Raw genomic sequence first — 27,725 nt, forward strand, 5'->3', positions numbered from 1 at the left:
CAGCAGCAGCAGCGTCATTATCAGCAGCAGCAGCGTCATTATCAGCAGCAGCAGCGTCATTATCAGCAGCAGCAGCAGCAGCGTCATTATCAGCAGCAGCAGCAGCGTCATTATCAGCAGCAGCAGCGTCATCATTATCAGCAGCAGCAGCAGCGTCATCATTATCATCAGCAGCAGTGTCAACAGCAGCAACAGCAGCGTCATCATCCGCAGAAACACGTTTTTGAAGCCAAGGTTTGGACAATCGTGAGAACGTAGAGGTCCCGACAAATAAATCGGTTCCCAGCCGCTGGATCGACGGCGGCAATGACTGATGTAGAAGATGTCCAGCAATGCTAACACCCTCGATCCTGGAGTCGAACCCAGCACCCGCGAACCGAGAGGTCGGCGCGCGTTCAAAGCGTCCGTGCCGTTGAGCGATCGCGTGTGACGGGAGAAGCGATTCCGAAGCGATGGCCGCTCGCCGTGACAATGACGACGATGATGCCGGCGCGCTATAATCCGCACCACTCGTACATTCCCCGGGGCGCTAATCGCGTTTACGGAGCGAACACAAATCCGTGCCGCGTTCACGCGCAGCGGCTTCCGAGGGCTCCTCCCCCCCCCTCCCTCCTCCCGCCGCTGCAGCGGATATTGAAACATTTAAATGCGGCGGAGAATCCGTGTGGAATTCGCGACGAATAGAAATTTGTGTAATTTCACCAAAAATGTATAATAGGCATGAACTTTTGTGTTAGGGTTTTTTTCTCTGCGTGTGCGTGCAATGTGGATTAAGTCTGATCGGCCTTAAAATTACTGCAGGAGCGGTGGCGCAGTTGCTTTTGGCGGGTCTCTCCTAGGTGGACTCGGCCTCAAATTAATAACTGATGCCATGTCTAGACAACAATGTGTAAACATCGCCACCGTGGCAACAAAGGCGGCCGGTCGTGGTGCTGGCCACCCACTCCCCTCGTGTGCCGTGCCGGCCTTCGTAGGTGCTGCTCGCTTAACAGCCCTTGCCCCCAACGGTCTGTTAAGGTTACACGTTTTTTTGTCTTGCAGTGGGAGAGGCTGTGGTTCCTGCTCGTCTTCCTGACCTGCGCTCTCTCCGCCATCTGGTTCTACTTCTGGTGCCAAGCCAGCAACGACTACAACGACTTTGAGTGGTGAGCCTCTCGCTTAAATCAAGACTTGAAGCTTTCGTCATGCAGGAATTCATATTCTTTGGGTCTTTCGGCAGTCGCGTAGATAGGTTCAAAGAAAAGAACGAAAAAAACTACGGCGTTTCGATCACAAGGCAAGCGATCGTCATCAGGAGAAGAAAGAAAAAGCCTCTCGCTTGCACGACGCCGGTAGGATCGACGCGACGTCTCGCCGGTAGGATCGACGCGACGTCTCACCGCCACGATCGTTGGCACCGTGCAAATGTCCGCGGCTTGGGCCACCACCCCTGGAGCAGCGGTCAGCACGGTGGACTTGCAACCCAGAGGTCGCCGGTTCCACCCCACCGCCCGAGGCTAGGAGATGTTAACTGCCTCGCCTGGTACGCAGGAGGTCGTGCGTTCGATATTGACCCCTGACACCTGCTGTGTATTTGGAGTTGGCGTGTCTCTCTCATCACCATCATGGTGGCGAGATGTTGACGTCGTGATGGCGTGGATTTTTTTAACCGTGTCCTCCGATTTTTCCCTCCACATTGAGAATCGGCGTGCGTTTAAGAGTACTTGGCTCCCATGAACGTCCACGCGATAAGCCACTTTGTTGAGCTATCATTTGAGGCCAGGTCGCTTCTGAATAACATTGCCTTGTAGCTCGCCTCAGCGGTATAAGCGGGTATACGCCACAGTTCGTCTGTGATCGGCAGGTCGGGTGTGGGTGGGGTAAATCGGGGGTACACCCCCCAAACCTGCTATCGCTGGAACGCATGTGCACGTACCCCAGAGGTCGCAAACGGGTTTTGATTCCTTACCCGTATCCGTACCCGGCCGCACCAGGGTCGCAAATGGGTACCCGTACCCGTACCCGGCCGGGTACGGGTACCCGTTCCCTACCCGTACCCTACCCGAAATGAGTGACAAACGGTTACTCACCAGTGACTCACGGCCTACCCGTACCCGTACCCGGCCGCACCAGGGTCGCAAACGGCTACCCGTACCCGTACCCGGCCGGGTACGGGTAGCTGGGTATCGGGTAGGGTACGGGTATCGGGTACCCGGTTGCGACCTCTGACGTACCCCCTGGAGCTCGTTCAGGTCGACGCCTCTGCCGCCAGGAGCGTCGTTTGCGAGCAGCTGCCAGGGCATCGCCTTGGCAGCTTATTAGTCGAGTCGGCGTTTTATATTTGTTGACGTACGCGTGGCGCAACAAACCTGCCACTCAAAAGCGCCATCATCACATTACAAGTCGAGCCCAAACGTGAGATGAGAAAATTCTGAGCAATGAGAAAAACTAAAAAAGGGCAGTTGCACCGCGTGGGCTTTCGCGACCAATTCTGGCTGTCGCCTGATGAGGCTGGTTGTTGTGATTACCGTGCGAGACGTAACGGTGCTCGAACACAACCGTTGTGCTGAACTAGTAACTAATTGTTTACGTGACAAACCTTACTAATTGGCTGTGTCGCGTGGAGGTGGGTTTAACGACACGTTTATATTTACGTGATCTAACCCAAAAAACCCTATATTATGGAAGGGGAAAAAATGGCCTATGATAATCGTATCGTCCGTTTTCGCAAATGGTCGTTTTGTCGTGCTTGCTGTACCTGTATAACTTTTTTCCCGTGTTTTATTTTCATACTAACATAAACATATATCAGATGACGAAAGCACTGCAATTCCAATTTGTAAATAAATAAATAGCTATTGCCCGTTAAGTAATAGCTATTTGCCCGTTAAGTGCTTTGCAAAATGTTATCCGTAGCTATTGCTGGCATAGTGGTTTTTTATGACCTCGTCATTTCCTAAATACCCCGTGCTCATTCAATGCTCCATTATTGCATGACTGACGCCGCATGCCCGGTAAACATTGTAGCTTTGGCAGCGATTGAAGTGGCAGGCTTCTAAATCGACTCCACTTGCTTCCAATTCTATAAAGCGTAAACTTTTTATTTTACCAGGTAAGGCCCACTGAGCTATATAGCTTTTTCTTAGAAGCGACATGCCCATCGCAAATGACAGCTCAACAAAGTGGCTTATCACGTGGAAATGTATAGCAAACAAATACTCTAAATGAACGTTGATTCTACATGTGGAGGGAAAAACCAGAGGACCCGTGGGAAAAATCCACGCGACCACGGGGGGAACGTGCAAACTCCAAATATACAGGCGACAGGGTCGGGATCGAACCCGCGACCTCCTGTATACGTCGCCTGGAATTTGGGAATTTTGCCGCTGGGATTGGCCGGCCCGACCCCGTCTTCATGCGCCGTACCGGCCTGGATTTAGCAGCACGCAAAGGTGTGCATTGCGTGTTCAAAAAGTTCCCCCCAGCCTTGTCCAGACCTCGAGCTCAAGAGAACTGAATGCACTGTCTCTTGTGATTCGGTTTCCCGTTGGTCGCCGACAGAGTCTTTGTACATATTGAAGTTTTTGTTTGCACCGTACGTAGCCAACCATGCTAATTGGACAACAAACTAAACACAAAAAAGCTGTTCTAAAGAAATTAGTTTGTCAATCTAGATGATTTACAAGTGCACAGCTCCAGTGGCTTCCTAATATCGGAAGGAAAGAACGTTCCAGACGGACTCGCACGATGCCAAAAGGCGCCGCTGCGAGGATGACCGCCGTTCGCGTGATGGTGGTTTATGCTTCTTTGACGAGCAGACATTGACATGCACGCACAGACGCACTCACGCGCGCACATCAACACTTCGCACAAAGCTGGGGCAATGGAGCGCGCGTGCTGCTGTCGTTCCGCCCAGGTTTCTCTACTCGAAGCTCGGCTACTGGTACAGCTGGTCTGTGCCGATGTTCGTCATCGCCATCGCGCTCCTCACTTACCTCGTCATGCTGCTGGTGAGCTCCCCCTGCGTTCACGGCGTCGTACAGCGCGACGGGCGCGCGCGCAACGACGCCGACGTCCGTTTGGTCGCGCGGTGTTGAAACCGAAGTTCGGAATGAGGTCGTGGGGGAAGAGCGAACGTGGGGAGCCGCCAACAGTCACGTGACGGTTGGCAGCACGCGGCGGGGCTTGTGATCCGGAGCTCGCCGGTTTCGATTCCGTCTGCCGGCACGGCGATTGGAACGACGGACGGTTCCACCGCGTCACTGTGGACCCGTCGCCACGGAGTTGCTCTGTCCGCTTTGTTGCTGCGTCGCTCTTGAAGTTCATCGCCTTGACAGGCGCTCCCTGGGTTCGCGCCGTCGACAACAACGAACCGTCTGCAGACGTGTACATTTTGAACTTGTGAGCACGGAGAATATCGCTCCTCAGTTTCATGATTTCGTTTGCCGCTGCTCGACGGTCTTTCCGTGTGGGATGTTATTTTTCGAACGCAGAGTTAGTCGGCTTTGTGCCTGGACGGGTCTTCACAAATAGTGTTTGTTGCTGCAGCCTTGAAGGCTGAATGAGAGGTTTTGCGATTGTCACGTGTGTGCGTGCGTGTGCGCGTGCGTTTCTACGCGGGGAGCGGTAGCGTGTAAGCGGTCAGCGTGCTGCGCTACGAACCTGGCGACCCGAGTTCGATTCCCGCTCATAGCCAACACCAGTCGAGATGGTCTGAACCGATCCTGGGCCTCCTCTAGGTCTACTCAGCCACAATGAGTACCTGGTGCGGTGTGTAAAAACATCGCCACTGGGGAGACGAAGGCGGCCGGGCGTGGTGCTGGCCACCCACCCCCTCGTGTGCCGTGCCGGCCTTCGTAGGTGCTCGCTAACAGCACTTGCCCCTACAGTCTGTGAAGGCTACACGGGGGATCTTCGTCGTCGTCTACGTGAGGGAGTCGTAGCGCAACAAACCCGGTGACCCGCGTTCGATTCCAGCTCATGGCCAGCGACGGCGATTACCTGAACCGGTCCTGGGCCTCTACCAGGTCGACTCGGCCTCAAATGAGCACCCGACGCGGTGTGTAGACATTGGTACTGGGGAGACAAAGGCAACCGGGTGTGGTTCTGGCCACGTCCCAGCCCCCCTCCGTGCGTCATCGTGACCTCGACGAGTTGCTCGCTGGCAGAACGACCGGCACCGCCACGCGCGATGTCTTTGCGTATAGCCGCGTGCGTGCGTGTCTACAGATGTTCGTCGCGAAACCACTTGACGTTGATATGTCTTTGATTAATTTTTCATGATCGTGGTGGTGGGGGGTGTGATTTTTTTTTTTGAAAAAATACAAATACATTTTACCCTTTCTATATTAATTATCATGGGACCCTTTTTTTGCCAGTTTCAAAGCATGAAAGATAAGAGTAGGTTTGAAGCTTTCGTGACTGCAAGGATTCATACTCTTTGTTTATTTCGGTAAAGTCACGTAGGTAAAAAATCTAAATCATTTATTTGATTAGATTTTTTTACCTACGTGACTTTACCGAAAAAAGCAAATAGTGTGATAAGAGTAGGTTTTAAACAGGAGGCGTGTTTAGATGTTGAAACACCAAATGGGTACCTTTTGCAAGGAATCAAGTCTGCATTAACAGCACGCGGTGATTGTGGTGAGCATGCAAACACAAACATGCTCTGATAATTAATGCATTGTCTTGTGTGTAGGCCAATCAGTTTCAAAGACGATGCATATATTATCAGAGCCATGTTTGTTTGCACGTCTGTGTGTGGTTAATGCGAACTCGTTTGAACATCTTGACACAACTCCTGTTTTCTTGCCAGGAAGGGTGAACCGGATATATATATTTTTTCAGACGCCCCGTTGGTCTGACCGCAAGAGAACCCACGGAATAAATCGTGCTCGTTTTTGTGGCCAGGTCGCTTCTGGGAAAGAAAAAAAAACGCAACTGCCCCCCCCCCCATCGCGTTGTTAGATCATTGCTAGATCGTTGTTAGATCGTTCCTAGATTGTTGTTAGATCGTTGTTAGATCGTTGCTAGATCGTTGCTAGATCGTTGCTAGATCGTTGCTATATTGTTGCTAGATTATTATTATATCGGCGCGAGCAGCACGCAATCCCCCCCCCCACTCCCCGTGAATGGCGCCGCGTGTTCCCTATTCGCCAACGATCGCCGCATTGTTTGCTTGTCTACTTGTCGACTTGTCGACTTGCTGACTTGTTCATCAGCGGCACGGGCCCCCGCGCCTCCTGCGTTGCGTTAATGAACGCAGTCAATTTGCTGGAGCGCGTTATTAGACTTCTCGTCGTATTGATTCCAGACTAATGACTGATTGAGGGCCGTGTGTGTGTGTGTGTGCAGGCGTTAATGAGGCGCTCGCTTTTAGACTCTTTGTCTTGTAGGGCAGCGGTGGTGTAGAGGTTTGGCGCGTTGCGTTACGAACCCGGCGACCCGAGTTCGATTCACGGTCACGGCCAACACCGGTGACGATTATCTGAACCGGTCCTGGGCCCTAGGTCTACTTGGCCTCAAATGATTGCCCAGTGCGGTGTGTAAACGTCGCCACTGGGGAGACAAAGGCGGCCAGGCGTGGTTGCTGGCCACCCACCCACCCCCTCGTGCTCCATTCCGGCCCTTCATAGGTGCTCGCTAACAGCACTTGCCCCTACAGTCTGTGAAGGCTACACGGTGGGGGGGGGAGGGGGTCTTTGTTCGCATGTGTGTGTGTGTGGGATGCTATATATGGCACAGTAGGGGGACACAGCTGGTGCATCTGCCGGTCATCTCAGTCGGTCATCCCATGGCACCACCTGGGTCTGTCCCGTGACCTCCTGGCGGCGAGCCTCCGACGCTTCACGTGCTAGCCTCAAAGTGCACCTGGCGGCTGTCGGTGTCGGTCCGGCTTCGTTGGCGGAGCTCGTCTGTGTTTGCGTGCAACCCACGTGTTTCACCTGCGTGCCCCCCACGTGTTTCACCTGCGTGCCCCCCACGTGTTTCACCTGCGTGCCCCCCACGTGTTTCACCTGCGTGCCCCCCACGTGTTTCACCTGCGTGCCCCCCACGTGTTTCACCTGCGTGCCCCCCACGTGTTTCACCTGCGTGCCCCCCACGTGTTTCACCTGCGTGCCCCCCACGTGTTTCACCTGCGTGCCCCCCACGTGTTTCACCTGCGTGCACGACAGTGTCCACGTGTGCTCACCTGCCTGCGTTCGTGCCCCGGCGTCGCCACTCGTTCCGGTGCCACTTATTTTTGGCGTCGTCGTCCCCCTTCGCCGCCACCCCCCCGACCCCCAGCGTGTTGTTTCGCCGCGCGTCGATGCGCGAGCGTGATCTTCCCTTCCCTCTCTCTGCCCGCCGCCCGACAGGTGCTGGCGCTGTGCCACGTCTCCGTGGGTCTGCAGATGTACATGCACTGGACGCACAAGGTGAGTGGGCGGCTGCGCCAGTCCGGTCGCTCACAGTATCCAACTTCCCCCCCACCGCCCGGACATTTGCTAAGCGCGCAAATGTAATTTTTTTTACTTTTTATTCATTTTCTTCGATGCACGCTCGAAGTGGCTTCTGGTCTACGCAGTAGTCGGGGGTGCGGGGGGGTTACAGCACTTAAAAAAAAAATACCATCATCTCTATTCCCCACCGTAACCCCCAATCGTGGGCGCCACGGTTACGAGATGTTAACTCCCTCGCCTGGTACGCAGGAGATCGTGGATTTGATCCCGACCCCGACGCCTGTATTGTTGGAGTTTGCGTGTCTCTCTCCCTCCCCGTGGTGGCGTGGATTTTTCTCCAGGTCCTCCCGTTTTTCACACCACACAGCCTGGACGGCGTTCCATTCATCGCGCGTTGAGAGTTTTTGGCTGCTGCTGTAAATTGTCCACGCGATAAGCCACTTCGTTGAGCTGTCATTTGTGGCCTGGTCGCTTCTGAAATAGAGCTACGTGGCTCGGTGGTCCATGCCGGATAAAATAGCAAAAGTGTTTAGTTCTCGAGGGGTTGGCTCTCAGAGCCACGGGGACCTCTAGCGGTCGCTCGGCAGAAGTTCCACATCGGTTTCCTGCCGTCGCCCAAGCGTGCGTACCGCGCTCAAGCGTGCGGAGCGCGCTCAAGCGTGCGGAGCGCGCTCAAGCGTGCGTGCGATCTCCGGCAATCCCGGTCGTCGCGTCTTTCTCTGGAGAGGTAGACGCGGTATAGGCGCAGCCCCCGCAGGCGCGCGCGCGCCACTCGCCTGCCCCCCCCCCCCCCCCCACCGCGATAGCCGCCCCCTTGCTTTAGAGGGCAATTTGGCGGACTCGTAAACGCTGGCCGGGCTTCCCGTAGGACGAGTCACCTACCACACCTCACCTCACCCCACCGTGCGCGCGGCACGCGTACGCCAGTTACTCTGGTGAACCCGTGGTCGCTGCTGCTGCTGTTGTTGTTTTTTTAAAGCGATCGTCAAACTCCGTTGCTTATGCGCGCGTGCCGCGAACGCGGCCAGGCGGTGAGCGACGTTCACCGCCCCTCCCCCCCCCCCCCCCCCCTCGTTCTCCCACCTGCAGGTCGGCGTTTGCACGTCGCTCGTCTTCCTCGTGGCGCTGATCGTCGCCGCGTACGAGCTGTGGCGCGACGAGTGGAGCACCTTCGTCTACTCGTTCCAGGTAACGACCCCTACGCCCCCTACGCCCCCTACGCCCCCTACGCCCCCTACGCCCCCTACGCCCCACCCCCAGCCGCGTCGTCACGACCGGCGGCAGCCTCGCTCAGTCGTGAGTTGCCGACCGGCGGGTGGTGCGGTGAGTTGGTGAATGGTGAGGGTCAGGTGACTCCATGACTGGTGAGAGTGGTATTAGTCAGGTGGGTTGACCGATTGCTTGTGAGCGGTGAATGTCTGACGTTGGGCGAGTGTCGCATCACGCAGACCGGCATTTGTCTCCGGGGGTTCGGGCGGAATGAGCGTGTGTGGAGGAGTTGCCGACGTTTCGGGCAACGGGCCTTGTTTGCTTGTGCGCGTGCCCGGCGCAGTCGACGGCGCCGTTCCTGCACATCGGCGCGGTGGTGGGACTCACCCTCATGGCGTGGCTCGTCGCGGGGCAATTCGCCCGCACCGATCGACTCGGTGAGGAGCGCACGCACGCGCCACGAGCGCCCCCCCTGCGTTTGCGAGCATCGCTCGTGCCACGTGCGTGTCACGCGCGTGCTACACGCGTGTGCTACGCGCGTGCGCTCTCACGCGTGCTCGTGCGTGCGTAGCCCTGCAGGTGTCGATCGTGCTCGTGTACCTGGCCGCGCTGCTCACGCTCTACCTGCTGCCCCTGCTCGTGCGCTCGCCCTGCATCGTGGAGGAGAGGGACCTCCCGGCGCGACCAAAACTCTTCGGACACCGCGGGGCGCCCATGGTAACCGTGAGCGCCGTAGCAACCGGGGACCGTCATGGCCACGTGCAATGGTGCCGTGGTTGGCGACGAATATTTTAACCGGTTGCGAGCGTCCCCTAGGTCGCCTCGGCCTTAAATGAGTACCCAGTGCGGTGTGTAAACGAGACGACGGTGGCCGGGCTTGGCGCTGGCACCCACCCGCTCGTATGACGTGCCGGCGTTTTATGCCCATGTGTCCGTGTTTTTATGCTTGCGCACATGTGCCGATATGTGTGTCCGTGAGCACGCGTGCGTGCGTGTGCGCGAGTTGCAGCTTGGTGGGGAGCGGTGGTGCAGCGGTTAGCGCTACGCCGCGCTACGAACCCGGCGACCCGAGTTCGATTCCCGCTCTCGGCCAACACCGGTGACATTTATTTGAACCGGTCCTGGGCCTCCCCTAGGCCGACTCAGCCTCAAATGAGTACCTGGTGCGGTGTGTAAACATCGCCACTCGGGAGACAAAAGTGGTCGGGCGTGGTGCTGGCCACCAACCCCCTCGTGTGCCCGTGCCGGCCTTCATAGGTGCTCGCTAACAGCACTTGCCCCAACAGTCTGTTAAAGGCTACACGGGGGATATTTGTCTTTGTTGTTGCAGCTTGCCCCAGAGAACACGATCATGTCATTCGAGCGAGCGACAGAATGCAGCGAGGGACTAGAGACGGACGTGATGCTCAGGTGGGTTAGCTGATGACACTGCAGAGTAGAATAGATGATTGTTTGCTTGTGTTGCTACGATGTTTGGCGGCAGATGATGACAATGACGACGATGAACGTGACAACCATGGTCTTGTCATCAATTGTGATGAAGACCACGGTGACAACTGTGACGGTGACAGCGGTGATGACGATGACGACGACGATGATGATAATCATCACAATGATGACAATGACGATAACGACAACGATTACGACGTTGATGACGAATGATGTTTGACGACAATAAGCATGACGACAGTGATGACGATTATGATGATGATGATGATGATGACGACGATAACGACTCTCTGCCCCTCGTGCCAACGACTGCACCCACCTACCCCCCTCCATCCCCCGTCCCACACAGCCTGGACGGCGTTCCGTTCCTGATGCACGACACCGACCTGCGGCGCACGACGGACGCGCTGCGCGTGTTCGGGGAGCCGCGCGCCTCGGCGCACCCCTCCCGCTTCAACATGTCGGAGCTGCGCTCGCTCAACGCGGGCTCCTGGTTCCTGCGCAGCGACCCCTTCGGCACTGCGGCGTCGCTGTCGCCCGACGACCGCGCCCTCGCCAGCAACCAGAGCGTCGGCGAGCTGTCCGAGGTCTCGTTGGGTTTTACCGGTGCATCTGTCGAATTCTCGGCGAGGCACAAAATCTGAACGTTTGTTTCTACCCTCGTCCGTCCGCCGCGGAGCGACGCGGCAAACGCGGGCGATGAGCCGCCCTGCGGCGGAGCGTCGCCAGCAAGTTGTCTTGTGGGGGGCCGTACGGGGAGTGGGGGGGGGTGTCCCCCGTCGCGTGAATGTGGAATTTCCACCGCTGGCTCGGAGCTGCAGACGGAGAGGCTCGCTCCTCCCGCCGCCCCGCGCCGGCCTGGGCGCTCGGCGCATGCGTGTTCACGTGCGTGTCCATGTGTGTGCGCGCGCTTGCGTGTTGGCGTGTCAGGTGCTGCACTTGGCGGCGCAGCGCAACCAGTCGGTGATCTTTGACCTGCGCCGGCCGCCCTGGGACCACCCGTACGCGGACACGTGGCTCGAGACGACGGTGCAGGCCGTGCTGGCGTCGGGCATGCCCCACCGCCTGGTACCGACACTCCCGCCCCTCCCGCTCGCTCGCTCACCCGCTCGCTCACCCGCTCGCTCACCCGCTCGCTCGTCCGCTCGCTCACCCGCTCGCTCGTCCGCTCGCTCACCCGCTCGCTCGTCCGCTCGCTCGCCCGCTCGCTCGCCCGCTCGCTCGCTCATCCACTTGTTTACTTGCTCACCTACTCACTCGTTTGCTCACCTGCTCACTCGCTCATTCAATGACCTACCTACTCAATCACCAAATCACTCTCTCATCCATCCAAGTTTCACTCGACTTACGCGCTCGCTCGCTCGCTCGCTCGCCAACCTTCATCGCTTCGTCTCCGTGGTCGTCGTCCTCCTGCATCATTTCTCCTTTGGCTGCCAATCAATCGGCAGTCTTATCCATTGACCATCGTCCACCCGGTACAAGCCCACGTATGTTCATTCGCAGTCCGCGTGGTGTCTCTGAACCTGCGGTTGTTCCCCCGGTTCTTCGCGCGTCACTCCCCCACCGGTCTCCGTGCAGCTTCCCAGCGCGCACCTCCCTGCGCTTCTTCGTACTTTTCAGCGTCCCCTTCCATTCACCTTTGTCATTGTTCCACGGTTATGCTCCATAAGTCACGGCAGTTCCGAATAGTAATAATTACGCGCCCTGCGAAAATGTCGACAGCTCCTAAACTAAAAAAAAACTTGCGTATAAAACTAAACTATTGTTATCTTGCCAGGTCAGGCCCACTGAGCTATGTAGCTCTTTTTCAGAAGCGACCTGGCCACAGATGATAGCTCGACGAAGCGGCTTATCACGTGGACATTTATAGCAGCCAAATACTCGGAGCGCGCGTTGACTCTAAATTTAGAGGCAAAACCCAGACGACTGGGAGAAAAATCCATGCGACCACAGGGAGAAACACGCAAACTCCAAATGTACAGCAGGCGTCCGGGTCGGGGTCGAATCCACGTCCTCCTTCTGCGTACCAGGCGAGGTAGTTAACATCTCTCCCACCGTGGTACTATGTGACTCTCCGACTGGACATCTGTGAATGAGAGCTTTGCAGCTTATCGGATTCCTCCAGTATAGATAAATATTCTGAAAAAATATTTATACTCTTGCGAACGAGACTCATCCTCGGCCCTTTGAGTCCTCACCGGTAACTGCGGAAGGGGGCGGCAGGGGGAGAGAAACGAGACGCCGTCGAAAGCGTGTCCGCGCGTCGCTCGCCAATCCGCCCCGTCACCCGGCCCCCTCGCAGATGATGTGGCTTCCCGACGAGAAACGGGACCTGGTGGCCTTCGACCTGGCGCCCGGGTTCCGCCAGACGACGGGCGTCAAGAAGGAGCTGAGCTACCTCCACGCCCACCGGATCGTGACCCTCAACCTCCACTACAGTGGCATCAGCCAGCCAGAAATCAGGTGAGGGGGGGGTGGTGAGGATGGGAGGTCCGGGGCAACGATCGCCATCTCTACTCCTTGTTCAAGGGGGGGGGGGGCGGGCCCCCCTTTTCGGCGGCACGGCCTCCCCCAGCAGGAGGAAGTGTGTCAGTCTCCACGCGGCGTTTGGGGCGGCGTTGGCGCGGAATTTGGCGCGGCGTTGGTGCGACTGTCGCAGTTTCTGTTTCGGCTAAATTTCATGGGACCTTTTGGCCAGTATCAAAAGTATCAAAAATAATCTTGATTCCGTGCAAAAAGATATCTAGTTGGTGTTTGAACATCTTAACACCTTACTCTTTGTTTTTGTTGGTAAAGCCACGTAGGTAAAAAAATTAATAATTTTTTTACCTACGTGACTTTTACCGAACAAACCAAAGAGTATGAATCCTTGCAGCCACGAAAACTTCAAATCTAGAATATTAACACCTATTTTATTACCAGAAAGGGTAAAACATATTCTTATTTTTTTAAATCGGTTAATTTAGCTCAGCCAACCAGGCGAGGTGCCGAGAGCGACCGGGATAGTGGAGGCTCACAATCCATGATGAGCGACGTCCGTCCGTCGTTGTTAACCCGATCGCCGTGTGCCGCTTGCGCGACGCAGCAACTACTCGGAGCACAACGTGACGACGAACCTGTACGTCGTGAACTCTGCGTGGATCTACTCGATGGCGTGGTGCGCGGGCGCCCGCTCCGTCACCACCAACGACTGCGGCTCGCTGGCGCGCCTGCCCCAACCCATGTGGCGCTTGGTAAACGCTCGCAAGAGCCGGCGCCGCCTCGCGCACACTCGCTCTCTTGCTCGCTCTGTCTCGCTCTCTCTCTCTGTCTCGCTCTCTTGCTCGCTCTGTCTCTCGCTCTGTCTCGCTCTCTCTCTCTGTCTCGCTCTCTCGCTCTCTTGATCTCTCTGTCTCGCTCTCTTGATCTCTCTCTCTTTCTCGCTCTCTTGATCTCTCTCTCTGTCTCGCTCTCTTGATCTCTCTCTCTGTCTCGCTCTCTTGATCTCTCTCTCTGTCTCGCTCTCTTGATCTCTCTCTCTGTCTCGCTCTCTTGATCTCTCTCTCTGTCTCGCTCTCTTGATCTCTCTCTCTGTCTCGCTCTCTTGATCTCTCTCTCTGTCTCGCTCTCTTGATCTCTCTCTCTGTCTCGCTCTCTTGATCTCTCTCTCTGTCTCGCTCTCTCCCTCTCTCTCTCTGTCTCGCTCTCTTGATCTCTCCCTCTCTCTCTCTGTCTCGCTCTCTCGCTCTCTCCCTCTCTCTCTCTGTCTCGCTCTCTCCCTCTCTCTCTCACTCTGTCTCGCTCTCTCCCTCTCTCTCTCTGTCTCGCTCTCTTGATCTCTCTCTCTCTCTCGCTCTCTCGCTCTCTCGCTCTCTCCCTCTCTCTCTCACTCTGTCTCGCTCTCTTGATCTCTCTCTGTCTCTCTCTCTCTCCCTCTCTCTCTGTCTCGCTCTCTTGATCTCTCATTATCTCTCCCGCTCTCGTTCACTCTCCCTCTCCCTGTTGACGATGTGCATCCCAGGATGTGGTGTCCGGGGTGGCTCAGAGGTTCAGGGACGCTGGGAGATGCAGTTTTCATGAACTTCGCCACTATATATATAAAAACGAAAGGTTTGTATTTATGCAACCCCCCCCGCCTTGTGTCTGTCCCAGAATCCTGGGGACTACAGGCTCATGTGGATCACGACCGACGTCATCTCAGCCACTCTGGTCATAGCCATATTCATCGTGCAGAGGTTGGTGTCTCGCGCGTGCCGCCGTGCAGATAGCGTGGGTGCATTGTAGCCGGGGAAAGGAGGAAAAGGAAAATGGAGAGAAAAAAATTGGCATCAGATAATCGCAACCGCCAGCGGGCAATTAGGGACCGCGCCGACGATGAACGTCGCCAATGCGGATGAACGCGACCGTCGCATTGGTCGCAGGGTTCGTGCTCCCGAACCCCGCGAGGGTTTAACGGTTTGCCCCCCCCCGCCTCGTTCGTCGTTATCGTCGCCGTTGTCCGTCATGCGAGCGAGGAGCCCGATTCGTGCCGCGCTCTGACCAAAATAGATATTTTTTTCTCTCCCGGATCGACCGACCTTTTCATTCGGCGTGCGCGCCGACGCTCGTCGATTAATATCGGTCCTTGCGGGGGAGTACGACGCGCGCTGCGTCAAATGGCACGCGTACGGATTTATTCCCGTGCCGCAAATGATTTCCTGACGGTTTAAGTGCTCCGTAGGCTGATGGAACGAACGAGACGGACCGAACGAGACGGACAGTACAAACGAGACGGAGACGGACGCTGCCGGAAGCAAGGAAGTTAAATGCTACGAATGAGCCAAAAAAGTAATAATTCACATATCTAAAGCTCCTTCCTCCTCCGATGTACTCGGAGGAGCGCTGCGATGAGAGAATCGATTCTCGAATCGGAGCGTTGGCCCTCCCCCCGGCAGTGCGACCGGCGGCGATGGCGGGGAGGGTCGCCCCTTTCCGTAAGCAGAGGTCGTTCATTCACCACGACGCCACCCAGACACCAGCGCGGGCACGGGGACCTGCCGAGTTCATCCAAGGCGTTAGCGAGCGCCGCTCAAGGGTGCGGAGTGGAGGGGGCGGGTGCGGCGCCAGGCCTTGCTTGCACGTCCACTGTTGCGTTCGTTTCGAATGCCTTCTTTTCCTTTCGTCATTTGTTTGTAACATCTTTCATTCTCGCTGTCTCTTCCCGCCTTTGTCTCTCTCTCTCTGTCTCCGTCTCTTTCTCTGTCTCTACCTCTCTCTGTCTCTCTTTACCCCCCCCCCTCCCTCCCTCACACCAAACTCTCGTGTCGACTTTCTGCTTGCCGCTCTTGAAAGCTATCATTTGATAAGGTAAACCGGCGAAGACTCCGCGCGTCGCACAACCGCACGCCCGGCTCTCCGTTGTCGTCGTCGTTTTTGCTTCATTTGTGTCGTGCGTATTAAGTAGACTCTCGATTTATCCGCGCGCGGTTTATCCGATTTGCGGATTAGCCGCGCGCTCGAGATTTTTTGAACACGAACTAATAACCCGTGGAATTTTTTACTCCCTTAAGCCCAAACTAATCGTCTAAAAACAGTTGTACATTCTTTTTCTTGGAAATGTTCGCCGCAAGTCCCGTGCTTTTAAACCAAACAAAAAATGTGCTCCGGTTAATCCGAAAGCCACACGCGAGACCGCCTCTACGCTACGGTGGCGGGAGTTCCGTACCTTCGCAACGAGTTGGTGGGCGTTCGATTGATGTTGACTGGCGCGGCTCTGCCGCCATCCACCAAGTGGGGGCCGAGTTTTCTGCGCGGGAGCTGCCGAGCACCCGCGTCGGTCGGTCGGTCGGTCGTCGGCGTTCGTTGCAGACTGACAGAGCAACAATCGAAAGCGCCAGTTGCGCTTCAGCAATTTGGCGGATCGTTTACTCTGCGAGTTGTAATTGACGGAACATTTTTTGGGATTATCCGCGGTTCCGAATGATCCCGCGGCCGTCCTCGCACCGTCATTAGCGCGGATAATCGAGAGTCTTATAACCGTATTTATTTATGAATGTATGTTTATATATGTGTATGTTTATATATGTGAACATATATAAACAATAAAGTTGTGGAACGAGCGCTACCGGGAGCCAGGGAGTATTGCTGCACGGATTCTCACCGGCGCCGCTGTACAAAGAGCGGCAGTGTTTTTTTTTGAGCTGTACGTAAAAAAATGTTTTTTATCGGAAAGAGTCGAGTAGTGTTTTATCAATGAAGCCTGCCTCGTGTGGCTCGTGTTTTGAATTGCCCTGTGGACACAGCTGACATCCGGCGCCGATGTCGCGGTCGCAGATTCTCAGCACGCTTCAGCACACGGCACTACCGTGTGTGTGTGCGTGTGCTTTTTTTTTGCGTGGCTTTCATATGAACGTTGGTAATGAATGATACGTTTTTTGTCATATCTGATAACGCATGCAGCATGCAACGGTCGTAATGGCATTTTGCAGTATGTTCAGTTTTTTATTTGCATGTTCACGGGAAGACTGATTTTTCTTTCTGCTTGCAAGAATTCTAATAACTTATTTTTCATGAACACGATTATTTTTGAAGCAGTAAAGGTGCAGCGCCTGCAATTGCTCGCTCACCCCACTGCTGGCGCAAGGGAGCCTCCGCTAGAGGGGAGGGGGGGGGACCTTTATAGAGAGCCCCTCCACAGGGGTATTTGGCCTACTCTTCCACACTGGTCATATTTCTTCGATGAAGTGGGAGGTTATATTCTTAGGTTTTTTTCGGTAAAGTCACGTAGGTAAAAACATTAAAAAGTAAAATAAAAAAAAAATCACGACGTTTCGGAGGCAACACAAGCTTCCGTCTTCAGGTGGTACCGTCACAGCCACGACAGCTGTATCAAGTAAATGAGAGATTGCAGGAGTTACCACTGCGTTTATATAATGGTTGGAGAAGGTGGTGGGGCAAGGGCCGCATACTTGTTATTAATATGGTAAGGTGAGGTTTGAGACTAAGAACAGACTGCCTAACAAAGGCTGAGCCTTTGTTGTGGAGAGATGCGGTTTGTGACTCAACCTGTAACAGGGAGACCACCACTAAACATGGTAAAACAGTAATGGTTGTCTGTCAAAAACAAAGAAGTGGTAGGTTACCCATCTTTTACCCCACCAGACGTGACCTGCCGATCGACTTAGCCCTATTGGTCGGTGGACCCATGTGCAGTGTAGTACAACTTGCGGGGTGGGGGGGGGGCGGGGCTGGTGGTATATGAGAAACCTCCCGTGTTGTTGCTACTGCCACGACTGGAGATTTAGTTGCGCCAGTCACCTCTGGGTTGTTTCGTTGACCATGACAAAACTCTGTCAGCACCCACAATTATAACATAATAGTCATGGGTCAATCCGCTGCTGAGCAAAGGCGACGCCATGCAGTGTAGGATACGTGTGTGTGTGTGGGGGGGGGGGGTTGTTTGACCATACTTCACCACGCTGGTCAGTGCGGGGTTGTGAAGGGAGGTGCCCGGGGCCCCGTTTCAGACCGCCGCTCGCCACCGCGAATCGAGGCCCGCCAGCATTGGTAGGGCAGTGCGCTAACCACTTGCGCCACCGCTCCAGCCCAACAGCACAGGGTTCCGCTCGCTCTGCGCGGCGGTATTAGTAGTAGGAGTATGTGCTCCAAACGAAAGCGTAACGCAAAGCGAAACCGCATGGTACGCAAACGATTTTTATTTCTTTCGCCAGGCAAGGCCCGCCGAGCCGTGCAACTCTTTTTCAGAAGCGACCTGGCAATCACAAATGACACCTCAACGAAGTTGGGCTTATCGCGCGGAGATTTATAGCAGCCAAAAACTCTCTTAAGCACGCGCTGTCCCACGTCTGACCTCAAGCCGCATAATGCAGCGAATTTTGGGGAGAAATGGGTCATGGCCGCATGTACAGAATCGCGGAATCACACAAACCGAACCCGCAAAAACGCGATGGGAAGCTACACACAACATCGTCGCGTACCAGGCGAGTATTAGGAAATCTGCCTGCTTTGGATTGACCAATAGGGGGCGATATCCTGTCTCGCGCGAGCAAAAAAAACCCCCCAACCGATCGGAACTCCAAATCGCCCGCGCGCCAACTTCATTCGGCTCTTCGATGTTGCCGCATGGCCACAGCCCATGGTGGCTCAGCGGTAGAGCGAACGGCTCGCAGTCGGAAGGTTTGCGAGTTCAAATCCTGGCTGCGGCTTGCTAAATAGTGCTACGTGACGTTTATACCGCGCCGTTCTGCAAGCCGCTCGAAGGGACGTAGTCGTTACACACGCGCGGTGCCTTTCTAGCAACAAATCTGCCGCTCAAAGCGCCATCATCATCACATTGATACTCAACGTAAAGATAGACAATTCTGTACAATGAGAAATATATAACCGACATAGCAGGAAATTAATAACGCATGCCATGTCCCACTGTGGGAAAGTTAATAGTCGTTGTCTTCTTGCAAGAGTTTGCTCCTGCCATGGTAATGTGGAATTTCCACCACTGGCTCTGACTTTTTGACTCCTATGGAAACTAAACATTTTCAGTGGCGGGGGGGAGGGGGGGCGGGGGCCGATCCACGTGTTGATTACTGACACTCAAATATTAGCGAGGAAATGAAAGCGAAAACTAAATTTGGTTTCAAGGCCTCTCCGCGTCTCCCAACAATCTTAGCACGCGCGTTCGATCGTCAACGCTCTCCCGTGTAAAATGCGGAGCCATCGCCCTCGCAGTATTCACTCGGATGTTGAGAGAAAAGTTATTATTGGAGTGCCACGGTAGCGAGGAGATGTTAACTACCTCACCTGATATACAGGAGGTCGTGGGTTCGATCCTGGCCCAGACACCTGCCGTATATTTGGAGTTTGTTTGTCTCTCCCCGTGGTCGCGTGGATTTTTCTCCGGGTCCGCTGATTTTTTTCCTCCACATTTAGAAACACGCTTTTAGATTCTCGGCTGCTATAAATTTCCACCCGATAAGCCACTTCGTTGAGCTAGCATTTGTGGCCAGGTCGCTGAAGAAAAAGAGCTGGAAAGTTGAGTGGGCCTTGCCTGGTAAAATAAAAAAAATTGTTCAGTTGAGTTTTTTATTAAAGGGTCATTAGAAATCCATGGAGTATCTATAAATGGGTCGCCCCGTAGATGTGGGGGTTGTCAACGTTGCTCCAGGTCCATCCCCATCAATTTTCAACAAAACCTATATTGCATGATCGCTCGATTTCTAAGTGAAGCCCCGGAACAACCCGGCCGCGTTGTGAAACGTGCGGTGCCCCCAGCTTGACCTCTGACATCCTCGCCCCCCCCCCCTTCCCCGCAGGTGGAGGCTGGGCTCCATGACGGTGTACAACCCCGAGCAGATCATGCTGAGCACGTCCGTGCGCAAGAACAGCCGCGACGTCAAGACCATGAAGGAGAAGCTCATCTTCACCGGTAAGTTGGGTCACTGGCGGTTTGCGGGCGGCGCGGTGCGAACCGACGCTGCCGACGCCGCGTCCCGCCCTCCCGCGTCGATGGACGTCGGGCCCGACCGGGACGATCGTCTTCCTTCGTTCGATCGGTTTCGGCGGCGGACTAAGAGAGAGAGAGAGAGGATTTCCCCGCGTCGACGTCTGTCCGGCGAGGTCAGCGGTACATGGGGGACAAAAATGGCTCGATTAACATCCCAGAAAGTTTGCCCGGCAATGGGCATCGCACGGTGTTTTTTTCGCGCGGCACTGTTGAAGAAACGACTTTTGCTGCGTTGGTGGCCCGCGCGAAAAATGTTTCGAGGGTTTGACAAAGTGTGGGGCATGCGGGTCGAACCAGAAGATCGTCTGGAAGTGGAATCTTACTCTCAGGAGCGGACAGGCTAAGCCAGAGATGGACGGGGGGGGGGGACGGGGGGCAGCATCCAGGCGATGGGTGGGATGTCAATGCGCAGAAACGACCTCTCGGTGTCGTCGCTCAATAGAGGTTGCTGTGGAGGCCCTCTGCCGCTATCGATGGGAGGAGGGAAGATGGGAAGCGGCGATGGTCTGTGGCCGAGTACTGGACAATGGGAAGCGCGTGGTCTGGCACTCGTGCGGGATTTAGTGGTTCAGAGTGGTGCGCGTGCGCGCGCGTGTATATGTATGTGTGTGTGTGGACGGCGGACGGATGGAATGTGCGCAGCTAGCGGTAGTGTAGCGGTTAGCGCTACGCTGCGCTACGAACCTGGCTACACGAGTTCGATTCCCGCTCACCGGTGACGATTATCTGAAACGGTCCTGGGCCTCCCCTAGGTCGACTCAGCCTCAAATGAGTACCTGGTGCGGTGTGTAAAAACATCGCCACAAGGGAGACAAAGGCGGTCGGGCATTGTTGGCCACCCACCCCCTCGTGTGCCGTGCCGACCTTCATAGGTGCTCGCTAACAGCACCTGCCCCTACAGTCTGTTAAGGCTACACGAGGTCGGGGGATCTTTGTTCTTTGTCTGTGGACGGCTGGACGGACGGACGGATGGCAGATTAGGCAGGCGCAGGATGCACATGGACGTGGCTGGATAGATTGGAACTAGCAGCGCAGTAGGCAAGTGGTGAGCGGATAGAGAGATAAACGGATGATGGAGTGGTCCTGCAGATGGATGTGCCCGGGCACAGACGGAGACAGATGCACAGCGGAGAACGTTGGACGAACGTGCAGCCCTGATCAACGGCAGAGTGAGCGGCGAGATTGATGGAAGGGAACACGGATGGACACGAACGCAGATGGGTGGACAGGCATGCGGATTGGTGGACAGATTCTGATGGACTGCAATACGTACACACTTACAGACAGATGGATGGGCACACAAACTATACAGGTGGTGGACAGACACACAAAGACAAAGATCGCCCGTGTAGCTTTAACAGTCTGTTGGGGCAAGTGCTGTTAGCGAGCGCCTGTGAAGGCAGGCACGGCACACGAGGGGGGGTTGGGTGGCCAGCACCACGCCCGGCCGCCTTTATCTCCCGAGTGGCGACGTTTACGCACCGCACCGGCTACTCATTCGAAAGACCGACGACACGCGGACACGCGGACACACGCACACACGCACACGCGCGCACGTACACGGCTGAGCCCGCGCTTGAACCGCTGCACGTCACCCCCGCGCCCCCCCCGGCTGTTTCCTCCAGAAGTTGAGAACGGGGTCATGAAATCGGACGCGTGCTCCCTGTCATCGGACAGCCCCACCGAGGAGGCGTCCAGCCAGCCCTGCAGCCCGCCCCCCGCGCAGCACGCGGACAGCTCTCCGACGTGCGTGGAGTAACGCGGCGGCGGCGGCGCCACCGCCACTAAGGAGTGTGCGGGTCGCCGCGACGCGGAGCGGGGTGGCGCGCTGCGGTTCGAATTCCCGCTCTCCCGGCCAACATCGGCGACGATTATCTGAACCGGTCCCGGGCCCTCCCCTACGTCGACTTGGGACTCAAATGAGTTCCTGGTGCGCTGTGTAAACATCGCCACTGGGGAGACAAAGGCGGCCGGACGTGGTGTTAGTCGCCCACCTAACTCGTCTGCCGTGCCGGCCTTCATAGGTGCTCGCTAACATCACTTGCCCCAACAGTCTGTTAAGGCTGCACGGGGGATCTTTGTTTTTGGTGGCACCGCCAGTAGCAGTGGTCAGGCAGGGCCCCAGTGGTGCTTTGTGTGAACCAGGCGAGTGCCCTTTAACCCGGTTTGCATGAAATAAAATAAGTGTATTGTAAAGGTAAAGGTGCAGCCCTGCACGCCACTGCTGCCGGAAGGGCTTCCACTAGAGCCCCTCTGGAAGGGTTTTTTTTTCTGGTCTACTCTTCCATCCATACGGGCCAGATATCTTGGAACGGGTTGGGGTGCCCACACTTTACCCCACCACACGCGCGTCCGGCCCATCGATTGGCCGCGGTGAACCCAATTTTAATGCTGGGTGGACAGAGGCGGCAGAGGGGATTCAAGAAAGTTGCCTCGCTGATTCAACTGCCGTGCTGCTGTTGAAAGCAACATGAAATCGGGACATTGATCGCTCATTCGTTTAGCCGCGAACATCTCGCCGAGTCTTAAAATGCGTTTGTTTCTGCAGGAGAGTCCTGCACCGGGATGTTTGGCCGTTTCCCGATTGCTTTTAGTTTCGCGCGGGAGGAAACCGGGGTTGCCCCCTGGTGGAAATGAAACAAAAAGTCTACTCGTGCAAGGCCAAAACACTCAAAAACCTGCTGTTTCAGAGACACCCTATGCCAGCCCCTACTTGCTGTACTTCCATCCGCTGGCCTGCCTCGCGGCTCCCGAGTGAAGCTGACGCCCGCCGTCCGCCGCTTCCAGCGGTGTGGATTCGAGCTCCCCCCCCCTAAGATATTTGCGCTCGCCGGCTCGATCGGGGGGGGGCACGACCACCGACGTCGTCGCTACGCTGGGCGATCCACACAACAATACGAAGTCCGCACAGAGTCGTCGAGTCTTGTCGGGGCGCCAGCAGGGTGCCGCGCGCGTGAGAGCGAGAGAGAGAGAGCGAGAGAGAGAGTGAGTGAGAGAGCGAGCGAGCACGAGAGAGTGTGAGAGAGCGCGAGAGCGAGCGAGAGAGGCGCTCGTCGTCCGCGTTGTTGCATTGGTCCCGAGCCCGTCGGCGCCCAGTCGCGTGGTGAGTGTCTCCTACGTGCTTGTGAATGTAAGAAGAAGGGCTGACGGTAGGACTGTGTGCGCTCTTCCAGGGGAGTTAAGCTCGAGCCGGACCGCCTCGCCGCTCGCGCGAGCGACGGGGCGGCAGTGGCGGCTGCGCCGGCGGCGGCGGCCGTCGTCGTCTCCGCCGGCAGTGCTGGAAACTCCACATTCCTATGACGGGAGCCGGCCTCTCCACAAGTCCGACCACTGTTGAATTCCTGCAAAAAGTGGTGATGGTGGCGGTGATGGGTGGTGGTGGTGTTTGGTGGTGGTGGTGCTCGGTTTAGCTGCGCCCCCCCCCCCCCCCAATGAGTTGTGAACCCCCCCTCTCCCCCTCCTTACCCCCGCCACTCCCCAGATCGGGATTTGAAATGCGCGACCGTCTGATTGGAATTCCAGGGCTCGAAGCCACTCCGCCCCCCCCCCCGCCCCCCGGATGGTTCACGGGGACGTGTGTGAATCTGCGCGAGGGTGTTTCACGTGTCGCGTGTCTGGTCGCGTGGAGGTTGGTATTGGTGCAGGATCCGAGAAAACCAGCAAATGCCAATCTGGAAAACCCAAGAGGCGTGCAAAAAAAAAATATTAATATAAACGGCGTGACGCGCGCAACTGCGAGACCTTGCGAAGCGATTTGAAGTGTGCGTGGCGTCAAATCAATCCATTAACCCGAAATATATTTAAAATGGTAAGTTTACGGCGGCGGTTTCAACGTTTATGCGCTAATATCGAGTGCGGTGAAGAGCGAGGCGAGAGAGGGGGGGGGGAAATCCACCCCACGGCCCTCTGTGAGCGTGAATTACTCACGGAGCGGCACGTGCTAAAATTAAGTTCCGGTGGAGTGTTTTGTGGAGGATGTGGCACGTGTTGTAAGGCGCCTGCGTCGTGAGCTTGAGCTGAAACAGTCGCACGGCGCGTTTGCCGAGCAAACAAACTAATACTTCCGTGAAATAAGATTCTGATTGTAAGAGCGTCGAGGGGCGGAGGGGGGGTAAGCGTCGGTAAACCCCTCGAGAGAGCGGCCGTCTGCAATGCGTGGTGAAATATATCATGTAGTTTCGACACTAACTGGTAAAGAAAAACAATTACAACGTAGCATTGTGTGTGTAAATTATATAAAAATGGGGTAAAGAAAATGTAAAAAAAAAACGTAAGTTAAAAGTGTAAGAAGTGAGAGGCTTGTTTAAATTAATCGTTTTAGGGTAGCCGCGGAAAACTTGATAACCCACGGTTTGTTTTAAAATCGCTCATCTGGAGAGGCCCTTGATTGAAACACGTGTGACAATCATCTCTCGGGGGGGCCGTTAAATTGGGTACCGCTTCGATGGACGGAATGGGGGCGCTGCTGCAGTGCGTCGTTTCTCAAGAAGAGCCAACGCTGCAATGGACGCTGAGGCCCTGTCGGTTATCACGGTTGTTTTCCCAGAAAGTTTCCTCCTTAATTTAACAAAGAGCCCCCGCTCTTCAACCCCGCAAAAGTCGGCGTGGACTTCCGAAATCAAAAAACAAACCCTGCGAGCAATCAAAATGACAGGTTACCGATGCGTCGCAGCATTGGCGATCGTGCGTCGAAGCGCGGGCGACTTTTGACAGTTATCGTGATCGCCTCCCCCACCCCTCCAAGCACGCAAGGATGACTGGAGCGAAAAGCGAATGAGAGTTGGGAGGTTTTTATTTTTATTATAAACCGAAATATGCAACAGCGACGGGAGCGCTGCATGGGTCGCCCTGCACGAAGCTATCCCCGTCGAGTATATTATTTAAGCGCAGCTTTCGTTAATTTATTTCCGCAGTTTGTGGGATGAGTGCGTCCGGCGAGATCATTTGGTCGGGTCACAAACCTCACTCGACCACGGTCCCAACGCCCTCCCGCTCCGCTCCTCCCTCCGCTTTGGTTTTTTTTACTTTCGAATGCGGTCAAGGGAGCGGGGCGAGACAGTGTTTCGATATCTCGTGATTTTTACGCATTCCTCCCCGCCCGCCCCCGCTCGGAGGCATTTTCGTGTGTAATACTTTTTAGCGCCAGGTAAGTCGTTTGTCTACACTGTCAAAATAAATTGAATAAACGATGTATGAGATATGTGACCCGCGCGTGTGCCTCCCCTAGGTCGACTCGGCCTCAAAATGAGTACCTGGTGCGGTGTGTAAACATCGCCCACCTCCATCGTGTGCCGTGCCGGCCTTCATAGGTGCTGCTCGCTAACAGCACTTGCCCCTACAGGCTGTTACAGGCTACACGGGGGATCTTTGTCTTGTGTGCACACGGTGGAGCGGTGGCAAAATGTTTGTCGAACTGCGCTATGAACCCAGCGACCCAAGTTCGATTCCCGCTCGAGACCAACAAGCTGCGACAATTAGAACCGGTCCTGGGCCTCCCCTAAGTCGACGCAGCCTTCAATGAGTACCTGGTGCGGTGTGATTAAAAAAATTCAACACTGGGAAGACAAAGGCGGCCGTGTCGGCCTTAATAGGTGCTCGCAAACAGATGTCCGTATGGCTATATGGGGGCATCTTTATCTGAGAGCAGTACATGTCAATGTGTGTGTGTATACACAGAGTTATGCTGTGATCCGTTGAGCAATGAACCGCGTCGATTCCTGTGACTCCCCATGCACACGGCATCCCCCAGGGTGCACGGAGACTTTGTTCGGGCAGGACCTCGGCTGGGCCCTTTCCACAAGTGGCCCAGGCGCGGCTTCTGAACGCCGTTGGAGCGCAGAATCGGCGCATCCTTTGTCATCTTCAGCCATGCGTGCGGGGGTATGGTCCTGAAGTCCTAAGCTTCATCAATATGGCCCAACATGAATTTTTCTCTGGTGAATACGGTATCGATAAAACACCAATTGTCTTGCAACGCAAATCCACCCAGGGCCTGGGCCCGTGGCTCCATCTCCACGGTAACCGTCCTCTGGCACGTTCTCTCCTCCGGCTGGTTGAGTCGCGATCACAGGGAGCACGCGACGCGAGAGCGTCCTAGGGTGTGGGCAAACCAAAATAGCTGTCGGGGGGGGGGGGTGTTACGAGTTGCCACCCAGCCGGGATTTCAACTCCCATCATCCAACTTGCAAGTCAAGATGTCAGGAGGTCATCACTGCTGCCACTGATGCCAGCACATCTCGCCATTGCTCCCTTCTGGCGGTTAGGTCTTCCCCAACCCCCCCCCCCATCCTTCAAGGGACGTTCTCTTACAGTCGCCATCACCGGCCTCAACCACCTCGGTGGCTTTCGGTCCTCTTCGCCGTCGGCCGCCAAACCTCTGCTGGGCGCCGCTCCCAGCGACCGTCTCGGCAAGCCGCCCTCCCCCCGCCAACCACTGCGGACGCGTCGCCGCGCTCAGCCGAACAACCGCCGGTTGACCACAAACGACGGCCCAGAATTTTCACTTTGCAAATGGATTTTTTTCCTCTCTCTCCCCCTTTATTTACAACAAAGAACCGTGCTGGGGGTAATACGGGGCAAGGTTGGTGATCAGGCGGGGTATGGGGTCACGGTTCGGGGGTGGGGGGGGGGCAGGCGAGCGAGCAAGGTGAAAATGATCGTGTTCATCCTTCTCGGTGGGATTTGCACAGCCTACGCGTGAACAACAACAACAACTAAAAAAATATGGGACGCCGCGTTGCGCGCCCGTCACCGCAGACGGCAAACCGCGTCGCAAGAGCAGCCGGCCGGGCGAGAGCAAAAAAAAACAAAACGCCGGATGAACGTCGCGAGCGATCCCAGCCTTTTTTGGTGTAATCTTCCGCAGGGAAGCGGCAAGCGTAACATTTAATGTGCGGTCATTATTTGTTGATGTTGCCAAGTCGCATGGGAAAAAAAAAATACGTTTAATTTGAATTCAAACGCGTCGAGGCGTAAGCGTAAAAGGATGGCCACTGAGGACGTCTATTTACAATACTTTTGTTTAATTACATCACGCTGATTGTGGAAGGCAAGCAAAATATAAATTAATACGGGGGGGGGGGGGGAAGAAGTTTCACATTAAATTTGTAAAAAAAGAAAAATTGCTAATTTTGCTGGCCAAATAAATGAGGAATGTCGATTTAAATTTTTGTTCCCATATGGCATCACATCCAGAAATGGATTTGTACAATGTGTCGACAAACAAGCAGGGATTCTACATTTACGCAGCCAGGCAAGCAGCCACAACCTCGCGGCGCGAGTCTCGCCCGCTCAGAGAGAGATCCGTGCGGGCAGGCATCTTTCCTCGAGCGGTCTCGCACGTTGGGAGGTTGAAAAACATTGCCCGGAGGAAACCCACACGCACAGCGGGGAGAACGGCAGGAGAACACTCAAAAAATCCACCCGCCCAGGAAAGCATCCGCGAACCTACTTGCTACGCTGCCCCGCTGTGGGTGTCTCGTGCAAAACAAAAGTTTAATCCCCCCCCCACCGCGTGAGCCAGTGACCACCTCTGAGTTGCTGGATGAGAGAGAGGTTGCACCACAGCCAGCGCGCACTGGGCAAGGGCGACTCGTGACACTTTTGGCTTTTCGAAATCTTTGACCAATTGAGGCCACCAGCCACAACAACTAACTCATAGCCGCAACTTTTTTCTTTTCGATTTAAAGCTTGCGTGACTGCAGGGATTCATCTTCTTGGTTCTTTAGGTAAAGTCACGTAGAAGAGAAATAATAATAAAAAAAATTGTTTTATTTTTATTATTTTATAAGTATTTTATTTTTTATTATTTTATTATTTCCCTTCTACGTGACTTTACCGAAAGAACCAAGAAGATGAAGCCGCAACTTTGCTTTTATTTTATTTTTGACCGTATATAATTGTTTCACGTGTTTACCGCACATCTGTGAGGAAAGAGCTTCATAGCTCATCAGATTCCTGCAAGTTTTAAATAAAGACCGATTCTGTTGAATGATGCGATGGTGACTTTTGTTTTGGGTGGCAGGTTTGTGCCGGACGGGCGACAACTTTTGACGCGTTAAGCAAAAATTTACTTGACTAAGAGACGCCTCGAGCGGTTCGGAGGTCTGTCATGGCTCTCGTCAGAGACGCGAGCCTCCGATGGATGCAGAGATCCTCGTTTTAGCCGC

The 27,725-nt window shown here is 55.2% G+C and overlaps 1 protein-coding gene across 6 annotated transcripts in view; it reads left to right on the plus strand.

Moving 5' to 3' along the window:
• GDPD5 (glycerophosphodiester phosphodiesterase domain containing 5) overlaps positions 1 to 26,184 on the plus strand; it is a 69,108-nt gene extending 42,924 nt beyond the window's left edge. For 2 of the 6 annotated variants that reach the window (XM_078876159.1, XM_078876160.1), the window contains 16 exons: positions 1,042 to 1,145; positions 3,896 to 3,989; positions 7,338 to 7,397; positions 8,511 to 8,609; positions 8,974 to 9,067; positions 9,202 to 9,347; positions 9,961 to 10,040; positions 10,429 to 10,666; positions 11,010 to 11,147; positions 12,382 to 12,542; positions 13,165 to 13,312; positions 14,211 to 14,293; positions 15,390 to 15,404; positions 19,367 to 19,479; positions 21,183 to 21,303; positions 22,731 to 24,128. In XM_078876159.1, coding sequence (XP_078732285.1) covers positions 1,042 to 1,145; positions 3,896 to 3,989; positions 7,338 to 7,397; positions 8,511 to 8,609; positions 8,974 to 9,067; positions 9,202 to 9,347; positions 9,961 to 10,040; positions 10,429 to 10,666; positions 11,010 to 11,147; positions 12,382 to 12,542; positions 13,165 to 13,312; positions 14,211 to 14,293; positions 15,390 to 15,404; positions 19,367 to 19,479; positions 21,183 to 21,303; positions 22,731 to 22,857 — 1,821 coding nt within the window. In that variant the 3' untranslated portion in view covers positions 22,858 to 24,128. Of the gene's footprint in view, positions 1 to 1,041; positions 1,146 to 3,895; positions 3,990 to 7,337; positions 7,398 to 8,510; positions 8,610 to 8,973; positions 9,068 to 9,201; positions 9,348 to 9,960; positions 10,041 to 10,428; positions 10,667 to 11,009; positions 11,148 to 12,381; positions 12,543 to 13,164; positions 13,313 to 14,210; positions 14,294 to 15,389; positions 15,405 to 19,366; positions 19,480 to 21,182; positions 21,304 to 22,730; positions 24,129 to 24,784 lie in introns of those variants that run through there. The other 4 variants (XM_078876164.1, XM_078876161.1, XM_078876162.1 and 1 more) reach the window with 4 other exon arrangements.
• The last annotated feature ends 1,541 nt before the right edge of the window (positions 26,185 to 27,725 follow it).

The sequence above is a fragment of the Lampetra fluviatilis genome, chromosome 43 (genome assembly GCF_964198595.1).
Source record: "Lampetra fluviatilis chromosome 43, kcLamFluv1.1, whole genome shotgun sequence".
Taxonomy (NCBI): domain Eukaryota; kingdom Metazoa; phylum Chordata; class Hyperoartia; order Petromyzontiformes; family Petromyzontidae; genus Lampetra; species Lampetra fluviatilis.